The sequence below is a fragment of the Rhipicephalus microplus genome, chromosome 1 (genome assembly GCF_043290135.1).
Source record: "Rhipicephalus microplus isolate Deutch F79 chromosome 1, USDA_Rmic, whole genome shotgun sequence".
Taxonomy (NCBI): domain Eukaryota; kingdom Metazoa; phylum Arthropoda; class Arachnida; order Ixodida; family Ixodidae; genus Rhipicephalus; species Rhipicephalus microplus.
Genome location: NC_134700.1, coordinates 106,984,472 through 107,000,682, shown reverse-complemented (window position 1 = coordinate 107,000,682; position 16,211 = coordinate 106,984,472). Strand labels below are relative to the sequence as shown.

Genomic DNA, 16,211 nt, shown 5'->3' with positions numbered 1-16,211 from the left:
GAAAAATGATCTTCCGTATTAACATATTTATTTTGGCGCATTATCTTTCTATTGGTAACACTGGTCAAGTTCATATCAACTCATCAGCTTTGGGTAATTTTGCGTAGTGTGGCATGAATGCGAAAAGTGCAGAGAAGTAGCGAAGTGCTGACGCTTCATGCTGAATCCACGATGACTGGAGTATTTACAGCCTCTACTTTGAAGATACATGTCTTGTATAGGGGAAAACATGTGCTTCAGAGATGTGAACTTAGCGAATTACTAGCTTAGTATAAGTGTGTTTTTGGGCGTAGCACAAGACTTTTAATGGATCTTTTTAAAAGTTTGTTATATAAAATCTATTTATTACAAAAGTGCTACAAAAGCATTAAGAAACCGAAACAAACTACCCAACTCTCCAATACATTCTCAGTGCATTTAAATGATTCACTGTGCCAATACGTTTGTAGTTGAACAGTAATAATCGCTTTTGGGGTGCTGCATGCCAAACCAGGGTGCTATTACATGGCACGACGTAGTGAGACTCGAAACTAATTTAGACCACCTCTTTATTTTTAATATGCTATAACTTTAGTTTTTTGTACTTCCCTATGTTTGCTATCAAAAACGCGTGTATCACCTAATCATGATTCATTAACTTCTAAATAGCAGAATGACGCTTACACATATCGATTGTGGTCTTTAAAACAAATGTAGTTTTCTTGTCCTACGGGTACCTGCTGCATAATTTTTCTAATTAAATATGATGTGCAGAACATCCCTTTTTAAAATTAGAACAGTAGGTGTTACCTACTGTTTTAGATTGAAATGCTAACGGCCGGGTAGCAAAAAGTTAGTAACGGCTGCAGTTACTACTGATTTCCTTCCAAGTACTGTGTGCTAAATTTGGTATCAAACAGGCTGAAAGAAGTATTTAACGGTGCAAGAAAGGTAGTAAGTGTTGCTTCTACTTTTATGTACTTGCCATTAATACCTTCCATAAACTTTATTGTAAGAGTGTACACCTGAATTGACAACTAAGGAGTTCTTTTCAGTCGAACATGGTAAAAACATATGCATGCATGATTTAGAAGAGCGTAAAAAATGTCAAGTGCCGCCAAATGTGCCGAATCAACAATGCAGTAAAGCGAATGTTTTCAGTGTTATTATTATGTTATACTGCGAAGTAACTAACCATTGAGCCACCCGTTAAGGTTAGGCCATAAATACGGATGACGCTGAACTTGGTTGACATGTATTCCATTCTATGATGCAGGTACTGAATTACTGGGTAACTGCAGAATCGATGACCCGCGGACAATTCACGGAAACACTGTTTCACATACAGGCACTTTCATTTAGGATACATGCTGCATCCAAGTAAGCGGCACATTTTTGCAAAAGTGGCCGCTTACTAGCTTAAACCAATGTGGAAGCAGATCAAGTGTGAGGTGTACAAGCACATATGAATAAGTATATATCTCCCGTGCGTGTGTATTTTAGGGTCGAAGCTCCTCTTAGTTTAACCTTGTCATGTGTCATGCGCAGCCGAGAAAAAAAAGAAGGCGGTTTCTCCTGAACAGATGGCACTGTCTCATAGAAGTATATAAAAACTGCAGTTGAGGGAGGATATTCTAGATGGCGCTGTACCACTACTCTCAGACGGTCTGCTGCGCGGACTGTGCCTGGGTACGCTGAGAATGAGTGCCTCTCTCAGTCTTCTGGATAGTCGCGTAAGGTTGCAGATCGTTGGTAGGGCATGGATGAAACAGAGCGGCAGGCGCATTGAAAACTATTGCGCTCGGCTTCCTAGGCTTGCGTCTCGTCGGAATTACCTGCGTTGCCGTTTGCATTTTCGAACGCGGTCGTACGCATGGATGCATGCGCGGAGGGATTGACACATGGACGAATGGACAGACAGACGCTTCGTCCCACACATCAGTCATCATCATTCAGTCTGTGGATATATGCTGCGATTTTTTTTTGTTCTAAAGTTGTCCATCATTTTCTGCTGTACTCGTGGTGTTAACAACGAGTGGGTCATTTACAAACAGGTGTTTTTCTTGGTAAGCACCACAAGACATGTCTCATTTATTGTCCAACCTGCAAGTGGACTACGAAGGTGAAATTTTGACCGGTAAGGAAACATGGTGCAGAAATTTTTGTCTTGCGGCGTGATTTTAGGTGAAAACCCGGAATGAACAAAAATAGAGGAAACTGAGAAGTGCGATTCTTATTGAATTTCATTTACTTAATTTGTTTCAAGCCCTGCAGGTCTGATGACACTGACGCAATTGTTACGTTACAATTGAAGCTCCTTGACGCGGCGCGGAACCCAATTTATCAATGTGCATCAAGATTTAAAGGTCGTCATTCCCACGAACCATCCCTGGACACGAAGATCCTTTATACGTATTGTAGCTTCACCTTTCTATGGCGCTTTCTACTTTTATCAAAAGCGCATTTGCCCGCGTAAATAAGCGTCATCAGCTCCGAATGTGTCACAGAAAGCGAGCCGAGAAATATCACACGAGCCTACAGCAGACTACGAAAAAGCATATGTCTGCGCATACATTCGTATTTCGTCATACGTGCACAGCCTTATGTCCGGCGGTCATGCATCGACCGCGGCGTTTTTGCTTGCGTCAGACAGATGTCAGGAAGGCCGGTGTCGACGCCATCTAGGTCCGAATTCCGAGCATTGTGTTTCCAGTCAGTGCCTGTCATGCATGGCCAATGTGAGGTTGACAGATTGAACACGCCGCAGTGGCCTGGTTGGTGTGATTAGTGGCTCCTCACTGCGGCGAGGTTCTGTGTTTGTGACAGGTCGTGTATTTATTACTCCTTTTTTTCTATTGATTATTCCCCCTAACTTTTTATGTCTCTTCTCGCATATTGCTCCTGGGAGGGAGCGATGCAATGCTGCATTTTCGCTTGAGCTTATTCTCAGCTTTCGCGGAACGGTGCACCCTGAATGTCAAGCCTCGGGCATGCTTGATCCCCATGTTTATATTGGACAGCTCCTCTTTGCATTATGAAATTTTGCTGTCATGGGCTTACGTTTCCCGTTGAACACCGCGAAAACGCTGCTTCGAGGCTTTACAATACAGTCATTGATGACTGCCACCTCAACCGCGTCCCCTAAAACACTCCTAACACTCCTTTCCTTCCGCTTATTTCCTTTTTTTCTTTGAACGACAAAGTGCCGGTGTGGCAGAACGCAGAGTGTTTGAGTTCTATGGTGTTTTGTGAACACTTTTCATTTCGCCTGTTCCGCAGTCTCCTGCAGGTGTGCGATGGAGGTAGAGCCCTAAAAAAGACTACCGGACACCGGAATGACAGTGAGTGTTGCTTCCAGGAAGCGATACAGCTCCGAGAGTGGCACTGACAGTGATGACACCAACCCTACAACGGCAGCAGTGATGATTCAGGGGTCGACAATTTCGAGCTTGTGAGAAACCACAAGAAAAAGAGACGAATTCTGTGCACGTCACCCAATTAGAGTGAGCCCACCATGCTATCTTCGCGGAATACCGAGGTATTAACCATCCTTTTTATGCCAGTTCTTGCATGAGACAACATGAGACGCCATGGGACAGAATTTGTGAAGTAACAGAACTTAATGGGATGAAAGTCCGCTCTCATATATCGCTGGGCAAATAAGTGAGCACTGGTGTGATATATGATGTTGCCAAAGTCATTACCAACTCGGACCAACCAGTCTTGATTCGGCCGGCTTCAGAAGATGCCATTATTACAAGTATATGTCGTATCGAGACATCACGAGGCGGAAGAATTACATTTAAGGGCGAATCATTTCCATCACACGTGAAAGTGGGCCACGTCAGTGCTGGAAGTTCATGAAGTTAGATCACGTAAGTGGTATGTACACAAACTCTACTATCTGTTCCCGATGCACAGGTCACCACAACAAGGACACGTGCCAGACCACGACTCTGAAGTGCTGAAACTGCAACGGGCTACATGATGCCTCTTCGAAGGACTGTCCTTTTATTCGAAAGGAGCTAACAATACTGAAGAAAAGGGCCAGAGATGACATCTCATACCGGGAAGCAGCTGCATCCATTACGCAACGACGGTCCCGTCGCCGGCGCTGTACCAAAGCCACCAAAACCTCGTCGCCTCGCGAAGCACGCCAAAGATCATCTCCACCTCCCCCACTTTGGCCAAGCGCTGTCGATTCCAAGAACAAAGGCGCTTCTGCTAGCAGTGGAGCTGACGCTTCATCTTTATTACCCAGTCAGAACTCAGCCGTTTTAAAGGAAAACGATGCCTCTACCAGCAATGCAGGTGACGCTTCGCCCGAACTCCCAAAGACACATGCGCCTGATGAGAGGAATCAGACTTCGAAAGTGAGGGACATTCAATCGGTGCCTCATAACTTCACGGACGAAGGACAACTTATCGGCATGGTCAGCACCCTGGTCAGAGCTATGCGCGTGCTGCTGAGCAAGATGCAGACACCGACAGCTCAAAGCGTGTTGCAACTGCTTGACACCATGACTCCAGTTCTCACAAGCCTTCAGAAGTCTGCTGCTTGAGAACGCAAGTGGCACCATCATGGCTTCACCATCGCTGAGGTTCTGGGTGCATGTAACCACGCATACAAGTTAATGCAACGAATGTGCTCAATTGATTAAGACACGGACATGACTCACCGTCTGTGATGTTAAGAACATAACTGCCGTTTTGTCGATGGCATGAGTGACATTTCTCTCCTGTCTCTCCTTTAACTTTTATTCCCCTTACCCTCTTCCAGTGCAAGACTCAGCCTTGGTTTACTTCCCTCCCTTGCTTTCATGCTTATTCTCTCTCTGTCCTTCTTTTTTTTCTAAGTCCGTGTTTCGCTACCTTTCATGGGCATGCCTTTTTGGTGTCTCTTAATTTTCCGCCAGTGTGTCAGACAGCTTCTTGGTTCATTCCCCCGTCTTCTGCTTTCCGTTTCCTTACTTTATGAATTCTTATGCGAGCACTCTCCCACGAGCACTCTACCGCGGTCAACCTCAGACTGACCTTTCCCGAGGAGCTCTTACTTCTTGCAGCGTTGTGAGATGCAATATGCTCCATTCGTGCATGCTCCAGTGCGCATTTCTTGTATGGCATCCCCTGGGAGCACCGTAACCATTACTTAGCGGCCTGTGTATTCTTTATAGGTAAATATTACTCATATCCAAGTACAACGCTTAAATACCTCGCCGACAGAAAGCTCAAAAAAAATAGCTTCCAACGTTGTCTTTTATCTTCAAAAAGACCTGCCATATTAATTGAAGCTTACTTTCTTTTGTTTTTTTCGCAATAGCCAGGACGCATGATGCGAATGCTTCAAAATAGTGATCAGCTTTCCCAGCCTGGCAGCGGAGCATTAAAGGATAGTGGAGGAGGAGGAAATAATTTTATAAAGAAAAAAAACGGCAAGATGTCGAAGACTTGTCTGCTTCCCCTAGGTGGCAGCCATGAGTCATTGAGCTCTGACGGCATCCTCGGCTTGCCTAAGTACGTCGAGTTGCACTTCTGGGTCTGCGCTTAGCAGTGCGGTGTGCCACTGCTCTAAATTGCTGTATTTTTATATTGCCCTGTCACTGAGTGGCAAGCCCACACTATGTGATTGAGATCCGCCCTTTGGTTTCAGAACTTTCACAAATCTGAGTATATCTCTGGGTAGATGTAGTAAAAAGTTACCGGGTTCGGGAACGTGTTAGTTTGTAAGAGGTGCCATGCCGTCACCTGCTGCTTATTGAGCGAGGTATGTGCCGGGGGTAAGCGGACCCTTCCTAGCCTGTAGTGTTTTGTAATCTCTTCATAACTAATCATGCGGTCCCTCTCCGCCCCCGGACTTCGCGCTGCGCCTGTTCGGCGGGCCAGCTCTCGAGCCAGGTCTTGCGCGATTTCGTTTCCGCGGAAGGAGGAGTGAGCAGGTGCCCATACAATATGAACTACCCGCTCGTCGCAAAAGTTTGCAAGAATTTTTAGCGTTTCCAGTGAAATCCTTCCCTTGGCATAATTTTTAACAGCGGTTTTGGAATCGCTGATCAAAACTTCGGCCTTTCTGGAGGCTAGTGCTAGTGCTATAGCCACCTCCTCCGCCACTTCTTTCTTATCTGTACGTACACTGCCACTGACGTTAGAATCTGTTTGAAGATTTGTAGCTACGATTACCATGATTCGACCATTCTCGTATTCTGCTGCATCTACATAGACCACGTCCCGGGCGTTGCCAATCTTTTATGTAGGCTTTTCGGCCTTTCTATTTTTCTAGCGCAGTGATGCTCAGAATGCATACTTCTAGGTAATGAAGGCACCACGATATGCCCCCTTGCCTCCCGCGTGATGCCCTTTTTCACCCCATGTTGCACGTTGTACGTGACGCCAATTGTGTCCAAAATATGCCTTCCCGTAGGGCTCTGGGTTAACCGATCATACTCTGCTATCCTGCGCGCTTCTATTAGCTCTGCGAGCGTGTTATGTAGCCCTAGAGCCAAGAAATTGTCATTCGACGCATTTAACGGTAGACCTATTGCTAGTTTATGTGCTTTTCTAATGATGCAATCTATTTTGCTCTGTTCGGCTGCGTTTAGTTTAAGATATGGGGCAACGTACACGATGTGGCTGACTACAAAAGCCTGGACAAAACGAACTAAGTTGTGTTCCTTCATACCATAGTTTTTGTGGGCTATTCGTTTGATCAGGCTGCTTGTTTGGTGGACGCTGTTTGTTGGTGGATGGAGCCTAATAGTTTCTCCATTGTGCACATTCTCAGATATACGGAGGCCGAGAATTCGTAGGTTCGCTACTGTGGGTATTTTACTTCCCCCTGCAAAAATCGTGATGTCTGGCCTTTCCTGTATGCTTTTGCGTCCCCTACATGTGGGCCTATAAATGAGCAATTTCGACTTTTCGGGAAAACGTTTTATCCCCTTAACTACTACATATCTCTCTACAGTGTCAAAAGCTTCTTGTAATATGTTTTCAATGTCACCGTCACTCCCACCAGTCACCCAGAGGGTGATGTTGTCTCCGTATATACTATGTCTGAGGCCCTCAATTTGGTCAAGTTTTGCGCGTAGGCCAATCATCGCCACTATAAATAACAGGGGATACAGCACCGAACCCTGTGGCGTCCCTTTACTCCCCACTTAAATCTCTTCAGACCTTGCCTCTCCGACCGCATTTCTTGCAGTGCGGTCGGATACGAAGTCTCTCACATATGCGTAGGTGCGCTGTTCTATCCCCAGTCCCTGATGATTCTCTAATATGGCTCTCTGTGGGATGGTATCGGGGGCCTAAGTGAGATCAATGACAAGGTTAGCCTTAGAGTCTAAAGATCTGGTCCCCACGTCGAGTATTTGATGCCTAATCTGTAACATGATGTCCTGTGTTGATAGTTTACGTCTGAAACCGATGATGGTATCCGTTCTTCTCCAGGTAGGTAGTGAGACGCGTAAGGATGACGTGCTCCATGAGTTTGCCTATACATGAAGTCAGTGAAATTTCTCTAAGGTTATCCAACTGTGCTTTTTTTCCCGGCTTCAGAATCATAATGACCTGAGCAGTCTTCCAATGACGTGGAATGGTCCCACTCTCCCAACACTTATTCGTGTACTCAGTGAGCGCCTTAATGAATTCGTCGTCCAAGTTACTGGGCGTTGTAGCGATGAAGCTATGCTTTGACCCAGCGGGTCATTCGCCCCGCCGGACCAGTGCCAAAAGGATAGTCTGGCCACGGCTGGACTGAGCAAGCAACAGGGGCTGACTACACGAGACGGCGCCCACTGATTGACAGTGGCGCCAACTGTGTGGAATGTTGCAAAAGAGGGTTATGGAGCCACCACTCTATCTCCCGCCTGGGCCACGCATCACGTTGGCGCGTTAACCAGCAGACGACGACGGCGCTGGTCAAAGGGCTCTCCCCAGAGGATTCCTCGAACCTGCCACCTCTCGAAAGGGCGTGCTAAAATCTTCCTGTGGGAACGCAGCGCGAGGCCGGCACCAAAAGGGTCGAGGCGCCCGTGCGTCTTCCGCTCTCCCCCTCTTTGTTCTACGGCAGTGCTGCGACTAGTGGCAAGGGTGTGTGTGTATGTGCAAACCAGTGTTGTGCCTCTATGAACATACATGACGGGCGTGTACATTTCCGAGGGCGGTACTTCACTGAGAGGAACGTCCACATCACCATTGGTCCGCATTGTTTTGTGTAGTGATCCCCAACCTAGGTACCTAGGTTCCTAGGTTGAGGGAAAAAGGGCGTGCAGCGCCTCGCCCAACTCTCTTCTGTCTTCATCTCGACAACTCACTGTAAAGATGTAAATAAATCCGTTGAGTTTGCTCAAAGCTCTCCTCTGGTCCTTGGCTCGACGGAGCGACGGCGACCGGCCCCGCTACCCGCAGACTGTGGTCGCCACGACGCGCTACAGCGTGTTATTAGTTATTTTATCAGGTTCCGGAGCAGACCTCGGGTTTAGTCGAGCAAGTTCAAATCTTACCTCAGCCTCCGTTATATCAGCATCAAGTATAAGGTTGTCCTGCCCCTTGTAACCGCAAAAGTGGTTCTTTTGTTGCGTCTGCGAAGTACTTTTTCGTAGCTCGTGAAAGAGCTTCTCGTCTGTTCTTGCATTGTTATGTATTACGTGTTGCAGCTAATGCCTCTCTGCAGTCTTTGTACTTTCCGGGTCTGCGAGATTTCGGAGAATGTTCCAAGGTTTGACATCTTCATTTCTCTATCCATCAGGTTACACGTGGCTTTCCACTGTTGTTGGGTCAGCAGATTCGCATGGAGCTCTATCTCCTTGTCTAATGCAGCTACTTTCTTTCTTAAATTACGATTGTATTTTTGTCTTTTCCAGTGCTTTCGAAGCTGGTCCTTTCCTCCCAGAGATGCAACAGTTTGCTGTCCATCTCCGCCATTCCCGCTTCTTCGGGAACAATTTTAGTGGCTTTCTTGACACTGTGTTGGAGCTTTTCTAACCATTTTTATATATCTACTATGGTATCATCTGAATCCTCCTCTCAAATCTTGTGGAAATAGTCCCTTTCTGCAAGTGCCAGTTGTCTGCCTTGCTTTTTTTTTTGAGTGCCGGCATACACTGTTGTAACTACAATATAATGATCGCTGCCGAAATTCGGCTGCGTGTTTACCCAATGCGAGTCTGCTACGTTTTTCGTAAAAGTTAGGTCCGGTGTTGTGTCATTACTAACGCCTATTCCACAAGAATATTGCCTATTCTTGTGGGCTCCTCAGGATTTGTTATCAGCGTAAGGCCCCCGTGTTGAGCGTCTGCCCGTAAGTTGCGTTCGTTTATATTCTCGACAGCTTATCGCCAAGCCGCGTGCGGTGTGTTAAATTCACCGACTATGACGAGAGTCTGTCTTTCTGCTACGCTCAAGTCTTTGCGGAAAAGTGGACCAAGCTTGAGCTTCTGTCGGGTTGGGCTATAAATGTTAAGCACGAAGAGGCTTTCCTCTTTCTTACGGGAGGGTATTATTTCTATAAGGACGTGGTCTATGCTGTGCACTCCGGTATCATGCTCTACAGCCGTGAGGTTTCTATGCACCAGACTTGTGACAGTCGTCTTCTCACTAGAAGTGCTATGCAACTTGTACCCCGAAAACTTTGCCGCCCCCCGGTCTCCTGCAGGGCGATGACATCTGGTTCCTCCCTGTTTATCACGAATTGCTGCAGGTCCCCTCGTTTCCTACGCTCCCGCGGCGATTCCACTGCCAAATAATGTACTTGTTACGTGGCGCCATGTTTATTGACGGGATCCTCTCCGGTAACCTTGCTGGTTTCTATTGCTGGTGTTCTGCTATATGGTTTTAATTTAGCCGGCCCCGCACCAGACGATCTAATGTCCTTCGGCGTGCTCTCTATCGCTAATACCGTGTGCTCGAGTCCATCAAATATTTGCTTTATTTCAACGTACATGCAAGTAATTTGGTTTTGTATTTCATCAAACATTTCTTTGGAAAATCCCTTAACTTCGCTAATCGAAAAATTACCGGCTTTTTCTGCCTCTTCCTGCGCCCTCCTTTTGAATGGCGTTGACTCCCCGCTCGTTTGCGAGGGAACAGATGTTGGGGCTCAATTAAGCGTTGGTATTTTGCTGACAGAGGGAGTGTTAGGAGTCGCACCCGCGTTGCGCACATCCTGAAGCTTCGCATTTTTTTCTTTCAGTTGCTTAATCTCTTTTTTAAGCGTTAGGTTCTCTCTAGTGATCTGTTTTCACATTTTTTTAATCTACATCATTTCCTTTTCTAAGGTGGACCCTATGACATTACTTGGAGAGGCAGTGCTGGACACCACACTTGCAAAGCTCACCTGCGTGCTGCCGCTCCCTCGAGTGGCTCTTAAGTGGGACCTTGGCCTTGATCTTGATCTCGGTTTGGAGCGAGACCTTTACTGTCTTAAACAATCTCCCCCAGTAAGCTTTGAGAAGGATGCGCAGTGGTCTCGTGCGAGGCTGTTCGCACTGTTTTGCCTGTTAGTGTCCTTGTCCGACTGCTGGCTGGTTGTTGTGTTGTGGTCCTCGTCATGGCATACGCCGACTTCCTTGTACTGGTAGCAGGCATCAGTGCACGCTGCCCGTGCTTCCTCCTCGTCTCGCCTCGTTCGTTCCCAGCGACGCCTGCAAACCAGGTACGGTATCTTGTATCTTGCCTTACATCTCTTGTCTCCAGTGGGGTGATCTTTGCCACATAACTTGCGTTTCACTTCACAACGGTGATCTTGCGCTGGATTACCACTTCCAAATCCCCTGCACACCTTGTCGTTGGGGTAGGGACACACATCTGCTCTATTACCAAGTCTCCCACAACCATAGCAGACATCTAAGTGTTTTCTGTAGAGCGTGCACTTAACGAGCATTGCTCCGTACCTCACATATCTCGGAACGCGAAACCCCTCAAACAGCACAATAATATTGTGCGTGTTTCCCATTCTTTTCGCATGAAAGACTCCTGGGTTACGTGGAGTGACCAAGTTGCTAAGGATGTCTTCTGAGTTCTCTTCCTTGGACACCCCTCGTATAAGTTCCTTTGACGTGGTCTCCGGGGCTGCCCTGTATGCACATTTCCCAAATTCCTAGTGACCTCCATTCGTGCATGCTCCAGTGTGCATTTCTTGTATAGCATACCCTGGGAGCACCATACCCACTACTTAGCGACCTGTGTATTCTTTCCTGGTAAATATTACTCATTTTCTAAGTACAACGCTTAAAGACCTCGCCAACAGAAAGCTCAAGAAAGGTAGCTTCCAACGTTCTCGTTTATCTTTAAAAAGAACTACCATCATAACTGAAGCTTACTTTCTTTTGTATTTTTCGCAATGGCCCTTAAGGGGACCTTTGCAGGGTGCGACAACGGTGTCTACGTATTTTCGCCAGGCACCCCATCAAACAACCAAAATATATAAAAAATCAGGTGCAGGTATGGACTGCTGCTCACAAAGTGCAGCACGTTACAAAATTAAGGTACGTGAAAAATTCAAGAATGAATGCCAAATATTCGTGTCTAATATTCGTAGTGTGTGCTGAAATAAAATCATTTTTTGCAAAAGGCTTTCTTGATGAATAACAGAAGCGACATATCAAATATGATCCCGATAAAGAGTACAATCACAATTAAAAACAGCATTCTTTACAGTTCACAGCAAAGTACTTGAACACTAGTGAATGTACAAATAGTTAAACAGTATCAGCTGTCCGTTTACATCCTGCTTTTTTTATATATATGATGCGGAACACGGAAAAAAGTGCGCATTGCAATGTTTCCCTGTTTTCACAGTCCTAAAAAATCACAGCATATCCACAGAGTGAATGATGCTGAGCGGGGTGCAGCGTCCGTCGGAGCATCCATGCTTCCGTCCATCTGTCCGTCCGTGCTGCCGTCCGTCCATCTGTCCATTCGTGCTTGCATGTGTCCGTCCATCAATTTTATCATCCGTGTAATTCCATCCGTCCAAGCGTCATTCCATCAGTCCGTCCGTCTATCCACTTGCCCGTGCTTCCGTCCATCTGCCCATCCGTGCTTGCGTCCGCCTGTCCATACGTCCGTTCGTTCTTCTGTCTGTCTTTTCATGCGTACGTCTGTTAGCTTGTCTGCCTCACTTTCTGTCGTTTGTCGTCTGTCTGTCTGTACACAGCCCATCCGTCCGTCTGTCCACATGTGCGTCTGCTAGTATGTCTTTACGCCCGTCCGTCCTCCCGTCGTCTAGTGAACACTCCAAATACCACCATCATCTCGCATCATTTCATCATATACAAGTTCCGGAATCCTGCAAAATGTCATCTCCCTCACAACACTTTCTGATGATAACACACACACACACACACACACATATATATATATATATATATATATATATATATATATATATGTAGATATATATATATATATATATATATGAATATATATATATATATATATATATATATATATATATATATATATATATATATATATATATATATATATATATATATATATATAAAGGGAAACAAGTGTATACTTGAGGGCTCGTTTTTCGTGTTTACACAATATTAATGAGATCTAACAGACAATAATGCCAAGGAAGGTGAAGGGGAAGTTACTAGGGCAGTTGTAGTGTAAATGAGAAGAAAGAAAAGTGGGTGGATAGATAACTTGCCGTGGGAAGGATCCAAACCTGCGAGCTTCGAATAACGCGTTCGATGCTCTACCACTGAGCTACCACGACAGCCATCTCCCCAGCTACTTTATTCGGTATCTATGTCAATTTAAACGTCGGAATGTCAGTCAGCGCCACTAGTAGCCATGGCGGCGAGTGTGGCACACTCTTTATGAGCCTGTTTGGCGTCACGTAGCACGTGAACCTATTACTAACTGGCAGCTGACCAATAGTCCCTCGTATACATCCTATAGGCACAAAGTCTGCCAGTACGAGACCCTCGTTAATGAATAAGGGAAACAAGTGTATACTTAAGGGCTCGTTTTCCGTGTTTACACAATATTAATGAGATTTAACAGACAATAATGCCAAGGAAGGTTCATAAAAAGTGTGCCACATTCACCGCCATGGCTATTAGTGGCGCTGACTGACACTCCCACATTTAAATTGACATAGATACCCAATAAAGTAGCTGGGGAGATGGCTGTCGTGGTAGCTCAGTGGTAGAGCATCGAACCCGTTATTCGAAGGTCGCAGGTTCAGATCCTGCCCACGGCAAGTTATCTTTTCACCCACTTTTCTTTCTTCTCATTTACATTACAACTGGCCTAATAACTTCCCCTTTACTTTACTTGGCATTATTGTCTGTTAGATCTCGTTAATATTGTGTACACGAAAAACGAGCCCTTAAGTATACACTTGTTTCTCTTACTCATTAACGAGGGTCTCGTACTGGCAGACTTTGTGCCTATAGGATGTATACGAGGGACTATTTATTGGTCAGCTGCCAGTTAGTAATAGGTTCACGTGCTACGTGACGCCAAACAGGCTCATAAAGAGTGTGCCACTCTCGCCGCCATGGCTACTAGTGGCGCTGACTGACACTCCCACGTTTAAATTGACATAGATACCCAATAAAGTGGCTGGGGAGATGGCTGTCGTGGTAGCTCGTACACTTTACTCGTACACTTTAGTACTCGTACACTTTACAGCACGTACCCTAGAATAGTAGAAATGGAAACCGGTTTATTTGCAACATAGCGTACAACGATATACCCCACGATTGCCTTCCGAAGAACTTGAAAAAATGAGAGATGGCTGTCAGACGCTTTTTAAGTCCTCCCATGGTTCTTAAAACCAGCAAAGGTCTCCATCATTGATGACGCCCAAGAATCCGTGCGCCTTGGCATAACAAATGTTTTGCTCATTTACAGATACGGCATAAGCCGTCATTAATGGGCTTTCGTTTACACTCGACCAACGCCAATTTTTCAGGGAAATCTGCAGGCGTTGTTTCAGAAAGTACGGTGATATTGAAGTGGCGGTTTTTTGGAGCCTCGCACGTACAGGCCGTGTTACACCTTACGTCAAAACAAAGGTATCATCGGCGTAAATGAATTTTTGAACTGAACTCAGTATACGTTCCACAAGGCTGATTAATAGAAGGTAGAATCATCTGGGGCTTAGGATGCCGCCTTGGGGAACGCCTCGAGGTGTGTAATGCTGAAAAGATGACCAATCATCGGTCCTCACAAAGAATGATGAATTTTAGCTGATAGCTACAGGGCGCTCATTAATGTTACCACAGCCCCCGCCTTCTCTTGTTTCGAACACTTCGGTGGGCCCATTGATTCTGCAGTGTTTTGGGCGCTTGAAACCACAGAGGGTATGCTGACAGCAAGTCACTGAAATCGTGTGTGAATTTTACAGTGCACCTCTCGCGAGGCAGCACCTATATTGTAAGAAACATGACCGTTAATGAACCGCGAGAGACCATGATGAACGCGGAACCCTTAACTTCTGCCGAGGGCATGACAAACAGTTTCAGGTAACACGGTGTCGGAAAAGGCTGAAAGGCATGTGATTGGTAAAGCAAAGGTATAACACTTGAGAAGTGCGCTGATAATTTCTCATATGTGAACACTGCTGCTAGAATGAATAAATGACGATTGTGCTTTTCCTAAACAAAGATTATATAAGTCAAGGTGACGTAGTGCAGTAAACTTTGACTATTGCTTCATTGCTTCATTCAGGCAATGTTTAAGCATTCTGTTTGGAGCAGTTTCCTTGAGGTTTAAAAACGAGTGCTTCTTAGACTCTGTTACAAGTTTTGTGTACATTGCATCTGGGTGTCTGTTCGGACTACTTGTAAAAAAAACACCGTATTTTTGTATGGGATAACTTTGTGGTGAATCGCAGTGAATAACACCACGAAATTGAATATTGATAAAGTGCAGATAACGTAAAATAACTGTTTAAGCAAAGCTAGTGGTAACACAGTAAGTCACAACCCGTAATATTCCAGGAATGGCCGGCCGCCTCTTGCCTAAAGAACTACCCTTTCACGGCTCTCAAAAAATAAAAGAAGGGAAATCGTAGCATACTTTTTTCGCACAAAGTTAAGATCGCTAGGTGATTATATATGCTGTGGATCCCCCTCCCCTTTGAATACCAATTTATTTGATTTGAAGCAAAATTTCGTTACTTTCCAGGAGATGTCAGGCATTTTTTTTGTTGTAGCTACGCGCGTCTCGTGCAAAATTACTCTTTCACATGGCAATAAACATGTAGCGTATACAGACAGAAACACAAGTTATAGCGCACGTACAGCAGTAGAAGCTAGCTGTAATCAATTAAATTCTAGCTTATGCGCATGGGGATTTTAAGAAGCACTCACAGACGCCTTCTCTGGGGTGGCTTAGCTTGCTCAGGAAGAATATAATAATGCAGGTGTGCTCGAGCTGCTTGAGGAAAACTTTCTTTTGCAGGCGGTCGATAAAAATATGTAAAGATAACAGCTTCGATTTATGAGACCAGGAAAACCTGGGCTCATACATGTGCTTACTGGTATTATTCACGAGAAAGTCGTCTACGCTCTATGCAATTGGTAACAAGATGCCTTTTTACTTGAAGATCTTGGTGAACATTAGCGGCACTAGATATGTAGGCTCACTCATTCCTGTCAAAATTTGTGATGGCCACCACACTGCCAATACTAATGCAGCAACCTCGCAACAGTTCAGAAAAAGAAGTAATTCCTGGGCGCATCATTTGCTAAGACTGGATAGTTTATATTTGATATCGTGTTTCAAACTTCTCTTTCAGCACGCGCTCCGTGGATACGCCATAGCAAGAGTTTGAAGAAAATTGTTCTTTTACCTGTTGGCTTTGGTGGCCTTAGTGCGTTTCCCAGCCTAGGAGGTGTAGGTCGCGTGCTTGACCACCACGCCGCACCCTCCATTGTCGTAATGGTAGCTGCTGCTGTTCCGGGTGTGTAGAGCCCTCTGCCGATTTCGTTGATCGTGCTGTTGAAAGCTGAACGCATGGCCAGGAAAGGGTCCTAGGCGTAGCGCCATACTCCCATTCCGTCTTCACTCTTCTTGCCTCTTAAGACTCGTTTACCAGAAGTTGGCCCTTATGTTTTTTCAGAAGTAACTGCTTCCGTTCGCATGGTGGTCTATAAAAAATTCTGGAGTCACTAAACATTTTCCTATACCATTTCCATTTCGTAAAGAAGTCGATTCTTAACTGGAGTCCCTTCACCATAGCTCACTCTAACACAGTGCAAACTGAATTC

The 16,211-nt window shown here is 45.5% G+C and overlaps 1 protein-coding gene across 1 annotated transcript in view; it reads right to left on the bottom strand.

Annotated features, from left to right (window-relative positions):
* Positions 1-16,211, bottom strand: part of LOC142796388 (uncharacterized) — an 86,658-nt gene extending 70,447 nt beyond the window's left edge. Inside the window, exon 1 of the mRNA XM_075886885.1 lies at positions 15,794-16,211. Coding sequence (XP_075743000.1) covers positions 15,794-15,959 — 166 coding nt within the window. The 5' untranslated portion in view covers positions 15,960-16,211. The remainder of the gene's footprint in view (positions 1-15,793) is intronic.